The sequence below is a fragment of the Schistocerca americana genome, chromosome 8, assembly GCF_021461395.2.
Source record: "Schistocerca americana isolate TAMUIC-IGC-003095 chromosome 8, iqSchAmer2.1, whole genome shotgun sequence".
Taxonomy (NCBI): Eukaryota; Metazoa; Arthropoda; class Insecta; order Orthoptera; family Acrididae; genus Schistocerca; species Schistocerca americana.
In genome coordinates this window covers 177,680,296-177,702,492 of record NC_060126.1, presented here as the reverse complement: position 1 = coordinate 177,702,492, position 22,197 = coordinate 177,680,296, and the positions used below count along the sequence as shown (strand labels likewise).

Sequence of the window (22,197 nt, the reverse complement as noted above, 5' to 3'; positions counted from 1 at the left end):
AACAACGCTACAACCGACGGAAGGCGGATCCGGTTCCATCGACTCGTCGCCAGCTGTGGCCGCTGTCCCTGATTGTGTAGGAGGGGCCGCATCATTTGCCGACGAAAGGCCGGCGGAGCGCCTGGCAGCAGAGCGTCACGGCGAAACTGAGGACGGCCGGGAGCAGCGACTCACAGATGAAGCGTCAGACGAAACGCGCCGGGGTGGAGAGGGGGATAGAGACTTCTTCTTGGAGGCCTTCTTGGAAGGCCGAGGAGGCACAGGGATGGTGGGCTGGACCCGAAGAAGGTCCTCACGTACGGCCTCCGTTTTGGAACGCCGGACCTCGGAAGCTGGGGTCCGGAACGTTTCCCCAAGGGACGCCTGAGAAGAGGATCGCTTCTCAGGTGGCGAGGGGGGAGGAGGAGGAGGAAGGGTGGCCCCTGGGGCAGAGGGGGCGGGGGCCACGGGGGAGGAGGATTTGGAAGGGAGGGATTTGGGAGGCGGAGGCAGAGCCCCCTGATGGGCGGAGGAGGCGCAGGGGGGACAGGATAGGGGTGAGGATACCGCAGAAGGAGTGGACACAACTGAGGCAAACGAGGTGGTCAATGGCACGGGATGAAGGCGGTCATATTTCTTCCTGGCCTCAGAGTAAGAGAGCCGATCCAAAGTTTTGATTTCTTGTATCTTCTTCTCCTTCTGATAGGCGGGGCATTCTGAGGATCTAGGTGAGTGGACGCCAGGACAATTAATGCACCGAGGTGGTGGGGTGCATGTATGTTCCTCACGAAGAGGACGTCCACAATCGCCACAAAGGGGCTCAGCCTCACACCGTGACGACATGTGCCCAAAGCGCAGACACCTAAAACAGCGCATAGTCACACCGGTAGCACATCACCTTTACCTTCTCCGGGAGAACGTCTCCCTCGAAGGCTAGGATAAAGGCCCCGGTGTTGATGCGACGGTCTTTGGGGCCGCGCTGGACTCGCCGGACGAAATGCACGCCGCGGCGCTCCAGGTTGGCCCTGAGCTCCTCCTCAGATTGTAGCAGGAGGTCATGATGAAAAATAACCCCCTGCGTCCTATTTAGTGCCAGATGTGGGACAATGAATACTGGGATGTACCCTAGGCGGTCGCACGCATGGAGCGCTGCCGACTGTGTGGCGGAGGTGGTCTTTATAAGAACGGACCCTGATCGCATCTTGCTGAGAGCCTCGATTTCCCCGAAGACGTCCTCAATGTGCTGAACAAAGAACATGGGCTTGGAGGTTGCGAACGTCCCCCCATCGGTTCGAGAACAGACCAAATAGCGGGGGAAGTACTTCGCCCCAAGCCGGCGGGCCTGTCCCTCCTCCCATGGAGTGGCCAAGGGGGAAAGGGCAGGAGAACAAGAACTAGAAACGGTACCTTTTCTTTTGAAAGACTCGGCCGCAGAGCGACCTGATACGTGTTGACGTTTCATCTGCGAAACGTCCGCCCCGATACCACCCACTCCGACCAGGGGCTCTCCCCACGGGCGCCACCCAGCCGCAGCAAGGGCCACCTGGCAGGATGACCATTGCCGGGAGTCCTGATGCCCCAAGGAGACGGGCATCTACTCCTTGGCCAACGTGGGGAGGGTGCAGCTCAGGTATCGGCAGTACGATCCCTGTGTTGTCAGGGGGCTACAACCTAGAGGGTACATGACGACCCCACCACAACGGGCTGGCTACCGTGCTGGATTTCTGGTGCCATGGAAAGTCCATCATGATCGCTGGTGCAGATGAAGATGCACTATGGGCGTAACTTGAACAACCCATCAGGCGTTTAGGCCCAATTTGAGGAATAGTGGGTATGGTTACAACGCCGGTGCAATGCTGAGTGCCAAGGTCTTAGTGCACTTACGACCAGTGGTACACCATGTAAGGTGTCCTTCCCCAAAAGGCTCGTACTTCTGTAGAATTTTGAAAAATGGAGGTCAAACCCCAAGGGGGACCATCACATAGAAGGCCGAAACGGTTGAAACTCCTTTTAGTCGCCTCTTACGACAGGCAGGAATACCTCGGGCCTATTCTTACCCCGGACCCGCAGGGGGGGCTCACCAGATGGTAGAGTTTTGTCAGGACTGGCTCTCCCAAGGCTATCAGTAGTTCTAATGGAATGTTGTCTACTCCCAGGGCCTTGTTTCGACTTAGGTCTTTCAGTGCTCTGTCCAACTCTTCACGCAGTATCATATCTCCCATTTCATCTTCATCTACATCCTCTTCCATTTCCATAATATTGTCCTCAAGAACATCGCCCCTGTGTAGACCCTCTGTATACTCCTTCCACCTTTCTGCTTCCCTTCTTTGCTTAGAACTGGGTTTCCATCTGAGCTCTTGATATTCATGCAAGTGGTTCTCTTTTTTCCAAAGGTCTCTTTAATTTTCCTGTAGGCAGCATCTATCTTACCCCTCGTGAGATAAGCCTCTACATCCTTACAATTGTCCTCTAGCCATCCCTGCTTAGCCATTTTGCACTTCCTGTTGATCTCATTTTTGAGACGTTTGTATTCCTTTTTGCCTGATTGATTTACTGCATTTTTGTATTTTCTCCTTTCATCAATTAAATGCATTATCTCTTCTGTTACCCAAGGATTTCTACTAGCCCTCGTCTTTTTACCTACTTGATCCTCTGCTGCCTTCACTATTTCATCCCTCAAAGCTACCCATTCTTCTTCTACTGTATTCCTTTCCCCCATTCCTGTCAATTGTTCCCTTATGCTCTCCCTGAAACTGTACAACCTCTGGTTCATTCAGTTTGTCCAGGTCCCATCTCCTTAAAATCCCACCTTTTTGCAGTTTCTTCTGTTTTAATCTACAGTTCATAACCAATAGATTGTAGTCAGGGTCCACGTCTGCCCCTGGAAATGTCTTACAATTTAAAACCTGGTTCCTAAATCTCTGTCTTACCATGATATAATCTGTTTGAAACCTTTTAGTATCTCCAGGGTTCTTCCATGTATACAACCTTCTTTCATGATTCTTGAACCAAGTGTTAGCTATGATTAAGTTATTTTCTGTGCAAAATTCTACCAGGCAGCTTCCTCTTTCGTTTCTTAGCCCTAATCCATATTCACCTACTACATTTCCTTCTCTCCCTTTTCCTACTGTTGAGTTCCAGTCACCCATGACTTAAATTTTCATCTCCCTTCACTACCTGAATAATTTCTTTTATCACATCATACATTTCATCAATATCTTCATTATCTGCAGAGCTAGTTGGCATATAAACTTTTACTACTGTAGTAGGTGTGGGCTTCGTATCTATCTCGGCCACAATAATGCGTTCACTATGCTGTTTGTAGTAGCTTACTCGCACTCCTGTTTTTTTATTCATTATTAAACCTGCTCCTGCATTACCACTATTTGATTTTGTATTTATAACCCTGTATTCACCTACCCAAAAGTCTTGTTCCTCCTGCCACCGAACTTCACTAATTCCCACTATATCTAATTTTAACCTATCCATTTCCCTTTTTAAATTTTCTAACCTACCTGCCCGATTAAGGGATCTGACATTCCACGCTCCGATCCGTGGAACGCCAGTTTTCTTTCTCCTCATAATGACATCCTGAGTAGTCCCCGCCTGGAGATCCGAATGGAGGACTATTTTACCTACGGAATATTTTACCCAAGAGGATGTCATCATCATTTAATCATACAGTAAAGCTGCATGCCCTTGGCAAAAATTACGGCTGTAGTTTCCCCTTGCTTTCAGCCATTTGCAGTACCACAACAGCAAGGCCATTTTGGTTAGCGTTACAAGGCCAGGTCAGTCAGTCATCCAGACTGTTGCCCCTGGAACTACTGAAAAGGCTGCTGCCTCTCTTCAGGAACCACACGTTTGTCTGGCCTCTCAACAGATGCCTCTCCATTGTGGTTGCACCTACGGTACAGCTATCTGTATCGTTGAGGCACGCAAGCCTCCCCACCAACGGCAAGGTCCATGGTTCATGGGGGTGGGTTGAAATATTATTATCAAATAAAATTTTATAATTAGACTTAATTACATAGACAACCATTCCAACAAAAAATTTAACACCTACTGTAGCTCCACCATCACAGGAGTAAACTTATAAAATAGTGCAACGTCAACTGAAGCATCAATGTCATATTGGTATATTGGTACAAGACTGCCTGCTGTAACATGAAGATGGCAATCACACCAAAATAGGCCCATAGAAACAAACAACATAAACAAACACAGCAGCATCTTCATTCTCACAACGTAATATAATATGTGTGATACAGCAGGCATATATGAATATAAATTGGTAAAATGCTGTCTGGGAAATTGTCACTCCATTTTATAGTGCTGTGCCATGCCATGCCATGCCATGCCATGTGCTCAAGTTGGTGGGTCATGTGTCACATGCTTGAGGTACCAGGCCATGTCACACTCCTCGTCAAGAATGCATAGACTGGACAGAACCACCAAGTGTGTCAGGTTGAAACCGGTGGTTCTGATTAGAAGTGGTCTCCATTGCAAATTGCGAACCTCATCTCGGGGGTTTGGGGACGGCGGAGGATACTGAATGTGCTGTGAGAATCAATATGTCACAGCATTCCCCTGGGTTCCACAGATTCTATACCCGAGAGCATCTACTGCTAGAACGTGCACATAGTGTGTGCAGAGATTTCTTAGTGTGCCAGGTGATCAAGGAGGGAGTCAGCTTGCCGCAGGACATGCTCGCTTGATGAGGACAGTCTGCCATCTTCTGAGACCACTGTGATCGGCTGAGTCTGGCACTCGCTGCCCACATTCTGCAAGCACACTGGGCATGTGGACCAAAAGGGCAGAATGCAACCAACAGAGTGGAACAGTACTGGGCCAATTAGTCAGAACCAGCAGTCCACCTTTAGTAGGCAAGGCAAGAGGTTTTCTGTCTAGGGAATGAACAAACAGTCTGAATTTGTGTTGAAGCACAGCCGATTACACAGACACCTGAAATACATCAGATAAGCACTGCCCCATCAGCCAACAAGTGGACAGAATGTCGTGTAAGAAGCAGCTGACAGAGAAGGGATCACTGGCCATGGGAGAAGAGCCACACATTCTATGCAAGTCTTGCCAGCTATCACTGGCAAGGCTCCTGCCAAGAGACTATACCCGATGAACACGTTTTTTGAACGAATTAAAAATGTGGTTGATCAGCTGCAGTGTGTGGACTGGAAAGAAATGGTTAGAACTTGGTATCTAGTTTAAGTGGGATGTTGTGTGACTGACACCTAGTACATTCAGAACAGAGTATTATTGTCAGCCATGTTTAAGTTGTGTCCTCCGAGTCTTTCGCGACGGCATACATGAATAAAACGTTCTCGGTTTTCCAGCCGCGTCAATTCAAATAAAATGCTCGAGCTTTCAATGGCCACCTCCGCCATCGTCGTCAGGAGTTCACTGACTGCCGGGCAGTCTTGCACCATTACCTTGTACAAAGAAATATGCATAATGTAGAAATTTAGAAGTACAGTATCCAAACTAAGAGACATGACCCCATACAGTTTCTGTATGCTGTGCATAGCTGCTGCAAGTGTCTACAATGTGATTTTTTCACTGTCTCTATGGCAACACCTCTTCATAGCTCTATAGATGGCTGCCATTTTCACCGACAGCTATTTGTGCTTCGCACTTTAAAGCAGTCAAAAGCGCTGCCTGGTGTCAGGTGTTTCCTTCAGTTGACTGTGGGAGTTCCATAGTAGTAAAGAATAAATGTATTTAAACTTCATGCATAATGTGGCATTTTTTAAAGTATATTAGTGTTTATGACCTCATTTTTCTTGAACTATGTATAGTACAATGATATTTGTGTAGGTACATTCAGTGACATATGTGGATACTATCAGCAAAATGTGTTGTGAATAGCGTTAATAACAAAGAAGTAATAAATTTAAACGTAATTTGCATGATGCAGCAGTTTCTCAAGCATTTCATTGTTTGTAACGTCATATCTCCTGATAAGTGGTTCTAACTCCATGGCACACACAACACACACAACACACACAACACACACACACGCTTACTTTTAGTGTTCTGTGCTTTAGTCTGTAAAAATGGAACCATTATAGGATGGCTTTGTTGTCTTTTTTTTTTTTTTGTTTTGGTTTTAGGGCGCAAAACTGCTATTGTCATTAGCGCCCAGCCCGTGACTTAGGAAACAGTAAAAAACCGAAATTGAAAACCAGCAGCAATGGGAACAAAGTCATAAAATTGGAGAAACTAAAAGCAGAAGGAAAGCTTAAAAATCCACTACAGAAAGGGGTTGGTAGTCCCCAAAAAAAAAGCTTCAAATGACTGACATCATTTCACTGGTACTAATAAACTGGAGAACGCGGTCGGCTGGATTAGCAGGCATGGAAGACAGATGGCTAGCATAACGACTCAGAAGGACAGCTCGCCGATTGGACAGCAGAGGTTCAGCAGTCTCAGCATAAAGGCTTTCCACAGGGCTAGTGTAAAATGCTCCAGACACTAAACGTAATCCACGGTGGTGGATAGAGTCGAGACGCCGAAGAATAGACGGCCGAGCAGAGGAGTAGACTATGCTTCCATAATCCAATTTCGAGCGCACTAAGGCGCGATAGAGGCGGAGAAGGACCACTCGGTCCACTCCCCAGGAGGTACCATTCAGGACACGGAGGGTGTTAAGGGATCGCAGACAGAGAGCCGAAAGATAGGAAACGTGGGAGGACCAGCACAGTTTTCTGTCAAACATAAGACCCAAGAATTTAGCGACGTCTGAAAATGGAAGGTTGACAGCACCTAGATGTAAGGAGGGCGGAAGAAACTACTTACGTCGCCAAAAATTAACACAAACGGTCTTACTGGGAGAGAAACGGAAGCCGGTTTCAATGCTCCAAGAGTGGAGGCGATCGAGACATCCTTGAAGACGTCGTTCAAGAAGGCTGGTCCATTGAGAGCTGTAGTAGATCGCAAAATCGTCCACAAAGAGGGAGCCCGAGACATCAGGAAGGAGACAATCCATAATTGGATTGATGGCAATGGCAAACAGTACAACACTCAACACGGAGCCCTGGGGTACCCCGTTTTCTTGGGAGAAAGTACGGGCGAGAGTAGTGTTCAGCCGCACCCTAAATGTGCGCTCTGCCATAAATTCGCGAAGAAAAAGGGGTAGCCGACCTCGAAAGCCCCAAGAGAACAGTGTGCGGAGGATGCCTGTCCTCCAACAGGTATCGTATGCTCTCTCCAGATCAAAAAATATTGCTACTGTTTAGCGTTTCCGGAGAAAATTGTTCATGATATAAGTGGAGAGAGCAACAAGATGGTCAACTGCAGAACGATGCTTTCGGAATCCGCATTGGGCAGGTGTTAAAAGACTGCGGGATTCCAGCCACCACGCTAAACGGTAACTCACCATACGCTCCAAAACCTTACAGACACTACTCGTGAGAGAAATGGGGCGATAGCTAGAGGGGAGATGTTTGTCCTTTCCAGGTTTCGGAACAGGAACGACGATAGCTTCCCGCCATCGTCTGGGAAAAGTACTGTCGGTCCAAATTCGATTATAAAGGTGAAGGAGGTAACGCAGACTATGGGTTGATAAATGCAGCAACATTTGGACGTGGATACCATCCGGTCCTGGGGCAGAGGAGCGAGAAGAAGAGAGTGCATGTTGGAGTTCCCGCAAGGAGAAAACTGTATTATAGCTTTCGCGATTTTGAGAGGAGAAAGCAAGAGGTCGCACTTCCGCTGCACATTTCTTCGGGAGAAACGCTGGCGGGTAATTGGAAGAGCTCGAAATCTCAGCAAAGTGCTGACCCAACGAGTTAGAAATTTCGACGGGGTCCACGAATGTATCATGCGCGACAGTGAGCCCAGAGACCGGGGAGAAACTAGGCGCACCTGAGAACCGTCGAAGCCGACTCCAAACTTCCGAGGAGGGAGTGAAGGTGTTAAATGAGCTAATAAAGAATTTCCAGCTTGCCTTCTTGCTATCGCGGATGACACGACGGCATCGCGCACGGAACTGCTTATAGCGGATACAGTTGGCCAAAGTAGGATGGTGGCGGAAAACGCGGAGAGCACGTCGCCGCTCACATATTGCATCACGGCATGCCTCGTTCCACCAAGGAACTGGGGGGCGCCAGGGCAATTCGGAGGTGCGTGGTATTGAATGTTCCGCAGCTGTAAGAATAACGTCGGTAATATGGGTGACCTCATCGTCGACGCTGGGAAAGTGACGGTCATCGAATGTCGCTAGAGACGAAAAAAGTGTCCAATCAGCTTGGGCAAACTTCCAGCATCGCGGGCGCATGTACGGCAGTTGAGGCTGCAGTCGAAGGACACATGGAAAGTGGTCACTCGAGTGTGTATCATCAAGGGCGAACCATTCGAAGCGCCGAGCTAGCGGAACAGTACCGACCGCAAGGTCCAAATGAGATAAATTTGTCGTGGAGGCAGATAAAAATGTAGGGACACCAGTGTTGAGGCAAACTAGATCCGCTTGGTGGAAGACATCTAGCAATAGTGAGCCACGTGGACAAGGATGTGGAGATCCCCAAAGCGGGTGGTGGGCATTGAAGTCCCCAACCAGCAAATAGGGGTGTGGAAGCTGACCAAGAAGATGAAGGAGATCAGCTCGTGCCATTGATGTGGACGATGGAATGTATACAGTACAAAGAGAGAACGCGTATCCGGAAAGGGAAAGATGGACAGCGACAGCTTGGAAGGAAGTGTTTAAATGGATTGGGTAATAATGGAAAGTTTCATGGAGAAGAATCATGAGTCCTCCATGTGCTGGAGTGCCTTCAACAGAGGGGAGATCATATCGGACGGACTGAAAATGAGGGAGAACAAAGCGGTCATGGGGACGCAGCTTTGTTTCCTGAGGACAGAAGATGACCGGCGAGTAGGATCGTAGGAGGATCGACAATTCATCCCGATTGGCTCGAATACCGCAGATATTCCAGTGGATAATGGACATAGGGTGAACACAAAATGGAGGAATGTGACCAAGGGTGCTGTCAACTCAACGACTGCTCAGAGCTTGCGACCGACAGCATGGAATGGCATTCAGCCGAAGGCAGAAGATCCTGATCCATAGGTTGGTCAGGAGCAGCTCCTGCCACCAGCGATCGGCCAGTTGACCGGCCACCAGCAGTGCGCCTCGGCGACACAGAAGATGGCCGAGGGCGATTTCCGCCAGGTGGTGCTGTAGATGGGACACGCCTTGGCACAGAAGGAGAGGAACTGGGTTTCTTTGTACCCTTCTTGGAAGTATAATGTTTAGATGAAGGGAGGAACCGATGGTTGTGAAGTTGCGGTACGTAAAAACTCTTCACAAGTATGCTCTTTTTTCGAAGTCTTGGTGTCTGACTTTTAGGCTCGAGATTTAGCAGAACCCGACGAAGGGTGAGCCATAGAGTGGGCAGGCGAAAGTGGTGAGGTTGAACGGGCGATCTTCGGGCTGGCCGATCTGACGACCGTGGCACTAAAGGTGAGGTCGCAAGTCTGCGTGGCCGCCTCCTTTGTTGGCCGAGGAGAAGCAAGGACAGTGCTGTATTTTCCTGTCTGAGGCACGGTGGGCTGACGACTGGCGAATAATTTTCGAGCAGCAAAGGTCGACACCTTTTCCTTCACTCTTATTTCCTGGATGAGCTTTTCGTCCTTAAAAACGGGGCAATCTCGAGAGGAAGCAGCGTGGTCATCCATACAGTTGATGCAGCGAGGGGATGGAGGTTGACAAGCACCCTCATGGGCATCCTTGCCACACGTAACACATTTGGCCGGATTGGAACAGGACTGGCTGGTGTGACTGAACCGCTGACATCGATAGCAACGCATAGGGTTTGGGACGTAAGGGCGAACGGAAATTATCTCATAGCCTGCTTTGATTTTCGATGGGAGTTGAACTTCATCAAATGTCAAGAAGACAGTGCGGGTTGGAATGATGTTCGTGTCAACCCTTTTCATAACTCTATGAACAGCCGTTACGCCCTGGTCAGACAGGTAGTGCTGAATTTCTTCATCAGACAATCCATCGAGGGAGCGTGTATAAACGACTCCACGCGAGGAATTTAAGGTACGGTGCGGTTCCACCCGGACAGGGAAGGTGTGGAGCAGAGAAGTACGCAGCAATTTTTGTGCCTGGAGGGCACTGACTGTTTCTAACAACAGGGTGCCATTCCGTAATCTGGAACAAGACTTTACAGGACCTGCAATTGCGTCGACACCTTTCTGAATAATGAAAGGGTTGACCGTGGAGAAGTCGTGACCTTCGTCAGACCGAGAAACAACAAGGAACTGTGGCAACGATGGTAGAACTGTCTGTGGCTGAGACTCAGTGAACTTACGTTTGTGAGCAGACATAGTGGAAGGTGAGGAACCCATTGCGGAAGAATCCCCCATGATTACCGGCGTCTCTGATGGTGCGCTCCTTCCTTGTGGGGGCCCTCACTGAGGGCACTCCCGCCTTAGGTGATTGTTCACACCTCAGGTCACACCTCCCAACAAACGGACGGAGGGACCAATCGGCACTTTCGGAAGGTATCAGCTCGGGTAGTCACCCCTCCCTGGGCTTGGCCGTTACCAGGGGGTACGTACGTGTCCTACCTGTCTACCCGGGGCGGGGAATTACGCGTTACCCCGTCACCGGCTACGCATGGAAGTGCGTGGGTCGGCCTTCAGACACGCACAGGGAGGAAAAAAGAGAAAGGGAAAGGAAAGAAGAGGGGTCTCAAATGCCGCAGCGGAGAAAAGGGCAAAGAGAAGAGGGAAGGAAAAGAGAAGGACAGAGGAAGGACGAAGACTTGCAAGTGTAGAAAGCAAGGAATTTGTAGCAGTTTCGAGCGTCCGTCTCCGGACGTAGGCACAAACCATACTCCCAGAGGGGGAGAAAGGGAAGGAAAGAGCCAGAGGTGAGGGGGGTGGGGCGAAGATGGGGGACGGGGAAGGATGCGGAAAGGGAAGGTATGCAGCCCGGAAAGGAAGGAGGGCCACATTAGCTCGGGGTCCCGTGCTCGCTACGCACGTGTCCACAAAAGAGTTGTGGACCCCCTGGGGGGTTTGTTGTCTTTTGTCCATCCGTCTGAGTGTACAAGCCCTTTTCACAGGAAGTAGATGTATTAGGTTCAAATTTATGTCACATATATTGGTGATGTAAAAATTTTAAGCTTGTAAGTCAATGCAATCAAAAGGCAGCCATTTATGTCGCGTATTTTGAAACTCGAAATCTCACTCATCAAAACATATAGGGTGCTTCCTGTTGACCTAGAATCATGAAATTCTGCAAGAAGCAATGTTTCACAGCATAGGTAAAGGATAAAATCCTAAAATAATTAAACTGTAATTATATCATATACAAAATATCTTTTTGCCATTTGAACATGCACTACATTAATCATCCATCAAAAGTGTAACAGATGAACATTACTGCATACAAACATAAAATGTAAGCAGTATTCATGTGTTAGTGAGTGTGTGTGTGTGTGTGTGTGTGTGTGTGTGTGTGTGTGTGTGTGTACTTTTTGTATGTTCAGGCCAGTCTGAGCACTATTGCAGGGATTTTGATACAGTCCTTGAATTCTGTGCCAATGGCCTTGCCACTGTGGTAACACAGGTTCCCATCATATCACCGAAGTTAAGCACTGTCAGACTTGGCTAGCACTTAGATGGGTGACCGACTGGACTACCAAACACTGCTCACAAGTGGGGTGCACTGAGCCCTTCCGAGGCAAATTGAGGAGCTACTTGATTGACAAGTAGTGATTCCAGACTCATAAATGGACAACGGCTGAGAGAGCGTTGCGCTGACCAGTTCACCACATGACAATCAATATCCTCATCCAGTGATGCCTGTATGCTTAGGATGACATGAAGGTTGGTCAGCATCATTGGGCCTTCCAAGGCCTGTTCGGATGGAGTTGGAATTCCTGGGACCAATATCATGCCAGTATCGATATCAATACCAGGCAAAACTCATTAAGATTCTCTATTCCCAGGATGAAAGAACCGTCAATATGCAACTAAATTGTCTGGTTTCTTTACAATGTGAGATGGTCCATGTATCTACACCTGTTAAAAATGGTTTAAGTTATCTTTGTATTCGTGTTCTGGGAGTGCCTGGCACTTTTGTTACCCGAGCTGCAGTACACCCAGACAAGTGGGCGATGCTCAGGTTTGAACTCTATCTCCTGATGTGTCACTGGGAAGCAGACTAACAGTGTTCTGCTGAAGCAGCTGGTCTTTGTTATTGCATAGTTAAAACTGTTAACCTGTTTGTCAATTTACCACAGCACTGGGAAGTCTAATAAACTGTGTAATCACTATGAATGATGATCAATTTCCCATGGCCCGGTCCTTCCACTCCCTGAGCAACCACTGACAGTTGGGCATGTGCCAGCCATTACTTCTGCAGCCCTAAATTCTGATGGCAGTTTCTTAGTGTTCTGTTTCTGTACGATTATCAAACAGAACATGCAAAAATGTGGTGTACTATAAGTGATTGTTGTATGTTTGGCACTAATTCATCTGAACCATGATAGGAACCACATTTCACACCACAATGCCCTAAGTTAAACAGACTTAAGCTACATTCTTCATTTGACCAGAATGTAATCCACTAAAAAATCTTATTGTGTTAGTAAACACAAATTATGATTCCCCAAATTCTGCCACCCTCACATGCATCCCTATAACAAGATAACAGATGATTATATGTAGAAACTGATCACACAACAGTGGAGTATTTAGCAAGTGTGCATGAGCACAATCTAGAACCCACACATGCATCTGCATATAGATACAGAACATGCATACAGACATGTGTGTGGCAACCAACAAAATTACAAATGTTTCCTCTGCTGCTGGAGGAGAGGTAGTGTGTTTTGTATTGGCTGATTCATTTTCTTTGGTGGGTACATTGCCTGTAATGCTTGTCTTGCACTTGGTGGACTGGAGTAGATGAGAAGCTATTTGGTGTGATGACACCTCATCTACTCCAGTGGCTTCATGACTGCCTTCAGTTCTCCACTAACAGCAAAGCATTCATTGGGAATGTGAATCCTGAAGATATGATCCAAGAAACAGATTTATTTGATCAGCAGAAAGTAGCCACTTGCTTCAGGTAATCAGTGTATACTGTATTTAAATTTTAATGCCAGTCTAAAATTTTATAGATTAATGATTTAAATGATACATCTCGTGTGCACTGTTTCTTAAAATTTTCCAAGTGTAAAATAATTTTGAGCTTCTTTACAAGAGAAGGTGGAGATCTGTTTTACCTTGAAGAACAAGCAGCCACATTTCAAAAGGCCTCATTGCCCACAGTCTATTACTGCAAAATTGTTCTGCTGGTGGATGAGCAACAGTATGGTATGCAGGCATTCAAGATATGGGAATGATTTTACAGGCTTGTCACACCATCAGGAGACAGCCTGATGATCTGTGATGCAACCCCACAGTCAGCACAGGGGCTATCAATAGGACAGACTGATCTTAAAGGCACCAGTGTCCAGTCAAATTCCCTATAGGTGCTTCATTTCCAACATTCCCCATAATCAAGCTATGGATCATACACAGAATCTGTAAAACTAAAGCAGACAGCTTTAGTCTACCACCTACAAACTGTGACTAACACATTTTAAAATATTTAGCGCTTTTAGGGATCATGCTTCCAGGTCCCTAAGGTTTAGTAACAGAGGTACAGTAAACTCGCTACTACCTGACTTACTGTGGTGGAAGACCAAGTCATACAACAAAAGAACCAGTTAGGCCAGAGTTCTATTCTGTCAACCGACCCCATCCATACCATTCAAAACACCCTTTTTTTTATACCAAAACCCAATTTTATTAACTTTTTCTAACTTCTTACATAATACACACTAGTTATAAGTGTTTTTATAGGTATACTGCACCTTTCAAAAATTACTACAAGAAACAAAATGATCTGTGTTGTACAGTATGAATATAGGACAACACATACGTGAAAAGCCAGATCTAACACAAAAAATATGAAACTTACAAGTTTGAGGTTCTAAAAAAAGTCTTTGATAGATTACTGTTTCCCTCCTCTAACCATCTTCCATGCTGCAATATCCCTACACTTATGCAGCAGATGATATCAGTTGGCATTGCTTTCTCCTACTCACTAATGTACTCCAGCACTGTCTCAATCATCTTGAACCCTTCCAAATGTGGGATGAGATTACTCCTGTCATCAACATCCACTGCATCAACATCCTCCCAAATCAGCAACAAAACAATATCTCCATTTCCATCTTCAACTTTGGTTGCACATGCAGATACAAAATTAAAATGTCCACCTTCATGGCCTAAAAGAATTTTCCAAGTCCATCCTCTTCAGAACAGCTACAAAGTCTTCATTACTATCAGTTGCTGATATCAACAAACTGAGAAGGCAATGGCAATAGTTCTTTGGCATTTCAATGATGACCTAATCCATCAGCTGACAAACAGAAATCACATTTAGTGGCAAAAATAATATCTTGATATTTCCATCTGTGACTTTGTCACTGGCAGGATGCGAAGGCACAGAGCCTTCCTCAGAAAACTGTTATCTACATCTCTCTATCTACATGATTACTCTTCAATTCACAATTAAATGCCTTGCAAAGGGTTCATAAAATAACCTTCAAGCTATTTCTCTACAGTTCCATTTCTGCAGGTGGGTGCCAACGAAACAAAAGTATTGCTCTTAATGAAAGACCATTTATCTGCCACTGCAACTACACTGCCTTTTCCTCTTAAATGTTCAGGCCACAAAAGTAAAGTTTCCTCAACATCTTTATCCTTACCTTTCAACATTGACTTCCCTACTTTTATTCCACTCCAACTAACTTGGAAAGCACATCACTTTTCAATTTCTGCTTGATTTTTCTTCCACTCTCAAACAGTACTTTTTCCAATCCCTACATCCAAAGCAACAGTTTTGGACGCTACCCCAAAATCCAGCTGTATTACAACAAGCAGTTTCTGATCCACGCTCACTACAGTTTTTTTATCGCCCATTTCAGACTCTTAATTAAAACACAAAGGACTGTATAAAGTAAAATCTGAGACCAAAAAATAAATTACTAAAAACATGGTTTCCACAATACCCTTTGTTCTAAGAGTGCTAGTCTTGCAAGTTTCACAGGAGAACTTCTGTAAAGTTTGGAAGGTAGGAGATGAGGTACCAACGGAAGTGAAGCTGTGAGGACAGGTTGTGAGTCAAGACTGGGTAGCTTAGTCAACAGAGCACTTGCTCATGAAAGGCAAAGGTCCCGAGTTCGAGTCTCAGTCCACCACACAGTTTCAATCTGTCAGGAAGTTTCATATCAGCATGCACTCCGCTGCAGAATGAAAATTTCATTACATGGAAAAATATTGCCAGAGGTGAAAGAAGTGACAAGAGACAGATAAAAATTCTAGGACTGACAGTACATAGAATCTCTACACCTTTCAATCAGCAGTCTTACCCTTTACCAATGCGACAATGGGCAATACATATGTGCCGTATGGTATAATATTTAGCAGTATATCAAATCAGGAAATGGGAAGGGCAACATGTGGAAGTGAAGATAGTGCTACAAGTGAAAGTGAAAATAAGCCAAAGAGAGGTGCCGAAACAGAGACATTTTATGGATTTGCACACATATGACATTTGTGATTGTAAGAAGGATAGTGACAAAACTGCAGTCAAACAATCACACTTCAACAGCTCATTAAATAATCTGCTTTTAGAGTTACAATGAAACAAAAATTGTTATATATTTGTTTTCATGTGGATCGTGATATTTTAATTCAATGAAACAAAACACATATGACAAAATAAACACATTTTTAGTAGCTGCATAGATGGATCCAAAATACTAATTATATATAAACAACAGGCAATATGGCCAGACAAACAAAAAATTCAAGATGGGCAGTAAAAAACAAACAAGTACATAGTAACATGCTAATTACAGAAATTGTGTAGCAAATATAAAAAATGTCTGAGAAGAAGCAAAAACAATTGGGAACCAGAACAACTCTATAATTTAATTAATGCATGAATATATTACAAAATTAAGAGGCACAAGAAACTAAACTTACACATTGTTGCCAAAAAGCAACAAGTCTTCCAGATCTGGAGGCAGATCGTAGCAACAGGATGTGTCATCACCGAACACATTCTGAAAAAGATATCCTGAGTTAAAGGATGAACACTACAGTGATGCCATAATATGATGGACTGTTTTCAATGCTCAAAAGAGAGGCAAGGTAATGGAAATGAAATCTATCACTGTGTGAATGGATCCTCTCTCTTCCCTTCAATCTTTTATTTTATCTATTTACTTTTATCTTCGGATATTTTTCATGCTATTGATGTTAATAATTTGTACAAATCAAACAATATATAATCATACACATAATAATAAAAACAGTTAAATAAGTTGATTTCCATACAAATATACAATTAGTGTAAGTTAAAATTTTAGAACTTCTTTCATGTAGTCAAAATTTTCCTCTACGGCATAGAAAGCCTTCTTTTTAAGCCAGGTTTGTAGAACTTTTCTGAAGGTTTTTAATAAGGTGTGTTTCTGGTGACAATTCACTGAATAGTTGTACTTCAAGGTATGTATAGCTGTAATAAGTCATGCTTAGTCTTGTAAAGGAATGGTTAATCTTTTATTTGTGACATGTATTGTGACAATGAAATAATTTCCTTAACTTTTAACTGTCTTGGTTTTCTTTAATGCACACTAGGCAGCTAAGTATAAATAATGACAAGACTGTCATGAAACCCAATTTCTTGGAAAGTGACCTACAGGATACATTGTTTTTGAAAACTCTGGCTACACATACAAACACACAAAAACTATTTTTGCCTCACTGGAAATGCTACAAAGCAGTATGCAGTATGTTATCTGGCTATGAAAAAATACACAACAAGAGTTAAGCATCATGTTTTCACTCACATCTGCTCTAAGTTCTACATCTACATCTACATCTACATCTACATTGATACTCCGCAAGCCACCCAACGGTGTGTGGCGGAGGGCACTTTACGTGCCACTGTCATTACCTCCCTTTCCTGTTCCAGTCGCGTATGGTTCGCGGGAAGAACGACTGTCTGAAAGCCTCCGTGCGCGCTCTAATCTCTCTAATTTTACATTCGTGATCTCCTCGGGAAGTATAAGTAGGGGGAAGCAATATATTCGATACCTCATCCAGAAACGCACCCTCTCGAAACCTGGCGAGCAAGCTACACCGCGATGCAGAGCGCCTCTCTTGCAGAGTCTGCCACTTTAGTTTATTAAACATCTCCGTAACGCTATCACGGTTACCAAATAACCCAGTGACGAAACGCGCCGCTCTTCTTTGGATCTTCTCTATCTCCTCCGTCAACCCGACCTGGTACGGATCCCACACTGATGAGCAATACTCAAGTATAGGTCGAACGAGTGTTTTGTAAGCCACCTCCTTTGTTGATGGACTACATTTTCTAAGCACTCTCCCAATGAATCTCAACCTGGTACCCGCCTTACCAACAATTAGTTTTATATGATCATTCCACTTCAAATCGTTCCGTACGCATACTCCCAGATATTTTACAGAAGTAACTGCTACCAGTGTTTGTTCCGCTATCATATAATCACACAATAAAGGATCCTTCTTTCTATGTATTCGCAATACATTACATTTGTCTATGTTAAGGGTCAGTTGCCATGTTACATGTTACGGTCGTTCGCTACAGCCAGAACTTCCGTGTCGGCGAATTTTATTACGTGAGCACTATCACACGCGCTTGTTCAGAGAAGCTGTGGAAATACAAAAACACGCGAACAGTTTGAACAAGAAAGAAGAAAGCCTTAAGGTAAACGGATCCTGGCTTCCCGTACTGCAGCGAACGACCGTCGCAGGTAGCAATAGGAGAACCACTCCGGAAATGACCGCGGAGAAGCCCTCAGACGTTGGCGCGCCAGGTACATATAGTCTGCGCCCGCGAGCTCGGCTCCAGTTCACCACCGGCAATGGAGGGTGAAGCTTTGACAATGCCAGCCACTCGTGCTGGCGAAACATCAGAAAAATCATTAGATGAATGTCGGCCGAAGAACCCGAGACAGAAGCCAGTAGGCAGTTTGTCAACAAGTGGCCACGAAAGCCTCAACAATTTTGTATTAAACATAATCATTGTCTGTATTGCATAAACTAAAAATTACATTTTCAATTTTATTCCGATTTACAGTTAATTCATTATCTTTAGACCAGATCCTAGAAATTCTTAGGTCAGTTTTGCTTTGTTCCTTTAGGCCCTCTATGCCATTCCCAGTTGCAATGAAAGTTGTATCATCAGCATACAGAACTGATTTACATGGCATGATACTAAGTAGGTTATTAATTTTACATTATAAACTGTGAGAACGCCAGCATGGAAGCTTGAGGCATACCACCTGAAATGTCTAGGAATGCAGAACTCATACCATTAAAGTGCACCTTCTGCTTCATGTTGTCAAGATACGGTTTTATAAGAGCGAGTTTTTAACTCTAATGTCCCAGCACATCAGTTTAGCTGTTAAAGTATTGTACAATGACACACAGAATCAAAACCCTCACTCAGGTACATCAGCAGGGCATCAACAGATGATGTGACATTAGACCAAAAACTAATTTGGATTTGCTTTGCTGAATAATCCGAAGTATGGGTGGCTCAATTATTAATAGAGCATCCAACAACCAAGTCCCTGATATCTATAAAAAATATCAAAACTATCTGTTGTGAAAGCATATCAAAATGAGCGTCTCTCCTTACAGAATTAAAAGACAAACCATGAATTGTAGCTACCTCAGTTAGGATTTAGTGCAGTATTTAATACAAATAAAAATTAAATTAAACTGGGTCCATCTGTTTGAATATCCCTGTGTAAGAACCTGAACTTTAAGCCACATGTTATGAATTTTCATAAAAATTAAAGTTCTCCAGCTTTTGGATTATGGATAATTTCTTATTTTATTGGTGAAAAAGTCAAAATGCAGATCAATATTCCTATTTTGATTCACTAATCTTTTACGATATCACATCCTGTGTTACTCAACACCAAGGAAAACTGTGTTTCACAGATGCATTCAGTACAAACAATATGTCATGTCCACTCAACTTTTACAAACAACCATTTAACTGGTTGGGCATACTGATAACAGTCTCACAGTACATTTACTGCCCTAAAAAGTTTGTTGATAGCAATCTTCATGTGCTTCTGAGAACCAGTCTGGCATGTTGTCAACAAAATATGTTGTATTTGCCATTTTCACAGCAGCTGAAAATTGTTATAGCAAGCACACAGCATAGGTAAGAACTCCCATATCAAGAAGAGGGTTACATCCCAATTCACAATATTTACAAGTATGATTCTGTTTTGTTTTGTTTTAGGGTGCAAAAACAACTACGGCCATACATGTCCATGTCAAAATTGTAGAACACAAAGACAAAGAGAGGAGTTAAAAACAACTACACCTCAAATCCAATCAATGAAAGAGAAGACAGCTAAAAACAAGGACAAGGAGAAACGCCTTTAAATCCGCCATAGAGGAACGGAGGTCCAGAACTAAAAATTAAATGGCCTTAGCCATATTGCTACGATGGATAAAAAGTAAAACATCATTGACAGCCCATGTGTCATTCGCTAAAATGGCCAACAACTCGTGCACAAAGTGGTACGGGAGCAGCACCACTTAACAAATGGCAATGGCCAAAGAGACAGTGTCCAATACACAACTCACATAGAATGACCTCCTCATGATGAGAGGGCTGAGAGGAGGTCGTCCAAGCCACTGGGAGAGGCTTAATAGCCCGGAGTCTGCTCCCATGAAGGGAGGACCAGTGGTGATGACAAAATGACACCACCTGCTGACAGACAGCATAATAGAAATCATCATAGGGAATATAAGAACTAGCAGGCTGAGGTAAGAGGACTGCAGCCTTGACAGTGGCATCAGTGACCTTGTTTCCGGCTGTCAGACTGATGTGATCAGGAACTGACATAAAAATCTCAGTGGCTCCATCAAAGTAAGCAAGTGACAGCTTTCCTGGATCTGTTGCACTAAGAGAAGGGATGGACAGTGTGCAGCACACACAGGCTTTGAAGGGCACAGAGAGTCTGAGCAGATGACGCAACTGAAAAGCCTCTGTCGCCGGAAGTACTGCATGGCCTGATACAGAGCGAAGAACTCTGCTGCAAATACTGAGCAGTGCCCCGGAAGCCAATACGAAAAAAATGTTGGCGCCAATGATGAAGCCACACCTGACACCACAGTCAGTCCAAGAGCCACTGGTGTACACATAGGTACTATGCAAAATTCCATGCAAATGTAATGAAATGAAAAGAATAAGAGCGAGGCTGGATTAGTGTCCATAGAAAGCGAATGAAGGCCAGAGTGAACACGGGCTGCTGCACGAAGCCGTGGTAGTGAAGGGTTCACGCCCACCAGGAAAGTTGCAGGTAGCATGACGTTAAGCTGCCAGAGCAAGAACCAAAAGCCATACGGAACCAAACTACATACTGGTGATCAAAAGAGTCATCTAAGAAGAAGGCACAGGATGGGTGGCCAGGCATGGTGGACAAATGGCATGCATTGTGTGAGGAGAAAGTCACAGTGGTAGGACAGTGGTAGTTTGGAAGCTTCCACATACAGACTCTCAACTGGGCTAGTGTAAAATGTGCCAGTGACCAAAAGGATGCCACGATGGTGAGATGGCATAAGAGGACATGCACGTGCATAAACAAAACAGCCGTAGTCTAGTTTTTAATGGAAAAGGGACTGGTCCAAATGGAGGAGGGTGGTTCGATCTGCACCCCAGGAAGTGTCATTAAAAACACACAGGAATTGAAGGACCGCATGCAGTGGGCTGCCAGGTAAGACATGTGGGAGGGCCAAGAGAGTTTTCTATAGAGCTTGAGCCCCAGGAACTTTGTAGTTTCAACTAACAGAAGAGCAACATGCCCAAGATGTAAAGACGGTGGAAGAAACCAATTGCACAACAAGAAATCTATACACACTGTTTTGTCGGTGAAAACACAAAAGTCACTGTCAATGCTCCATGAATAAAGATGATCAAGACATCGCTGAAGGTGTTGTTCAATGAGGCAAGTCCATGAAGAACTGTAATAGATGGCAAAATCGTCAATGAAAAGGGAGCCAGAGCCAGAGATGCCCGGTGGGAGGCAGGCCATTATAGAGTTTAATGGCAACAGCAAATAGGACAACACTTAGGACGGAACCCTGAGAGACACCATTTTCCAGGATAAAGGTGTCCCACAAGGCAAAACCCACACGTACCTTGAAAACTCTGTCTTTTAAAAATTGCTAATGGAAATGGGGCAGGGGGGCCATGGAAGCCCCACGTGTAGAGATTACAGAGGATACCAGTTCTCGAACATGTGTCTTAGGCTTTCTCCAAATCGAAAAATATGGCCACAGTCTGGGATTTCCGCAGAAAACCATTCATGACATGGGTGTACAAAGTAACAAAATGGTCAACTGCAGCACACCGCACTCGATATCCACACTGTATGAGACTCGAGCCCCCATACCAGCCTGGCATGAATCATATGGTCCTTCACATTGAAAACACAGCTTGTGAGAGACGGGATGGTAGCTAGATTGAAGTTGTTTGTCCTTAAAGGATTAGGTATATAACAGTGGCTTCGTGCCAGCATCTGGAAAACGTGATCTCTGCCCAGATTTGGTTGTATGTATTAAGCAGAAAGTGATTGCCCGCAAGAGGAAAGTGCCAACATCTGAATGTGAATGGCGTCTGGCCCTGGGGCGGAGGATCGGGATGAAGTGAGAGAGAAATCTAACTCCACAATGACTTCATCTGCTACTGTCTGGCCAGAAACTGTGGAATGGATCTTGGTCTCAGTGACCCATCGGAGGTCGGCCACACAGCAGGAGAGGGAGTGGAACTGTTAAAAGAACTAACAGATGAAACCCAGTGACCTTTTTTGCTATCCTGAAGAACACAACACACTGTGTACACATCTGTTTATAATGAATGCAGTTTGCCATCATAAGACAACAGCTAAAAAAGTGGAGAGCACATCTCTGTGCGTTAATTGTGTCATGGCACATCTCAGTCCCCCAAGGGACCGGGACACGGCGCAGTAAAGAGGAAGGGTGAGGAATGGAGCGTTCTGCGGTGGTAAGGATAATGTTTGTAAGATATTCCCCTGAAATTGTTGTTAGTTGAAGGTT

General features: G+C 44.9%; 1 protein-coding gene across 2 annotated transcripts in view; it reads right to left on the bottom strand.

The window, feature by feature from the left end:
- LOC124545329 (gastrula zinc finger protein XlCGF7.1-like) overlaps nucleotides 1-22,197 on the bottom strand; it is a 107,042-nt gene that overhangs the window by 68,570 nt on the left and 16,275 nt on the right. For both annotated transcript variants that reach the window (XR_006967604.1, XM_047124230.1), the window contains exon 2: nucleotides 16,054-16,133. Coding sequence is in view for 1 of the 2 variants with exons in the window: in XM_047124230.1 (XP_046980186.1) it covers nucleotides 16,054-16,133 (80 nt within the window). In the remaining variant the exon portion in view is untranslated. The remainder of the gene's footprint in view (nucleotides 1-16,053; nucleotides 16,134-22,197) is intronic.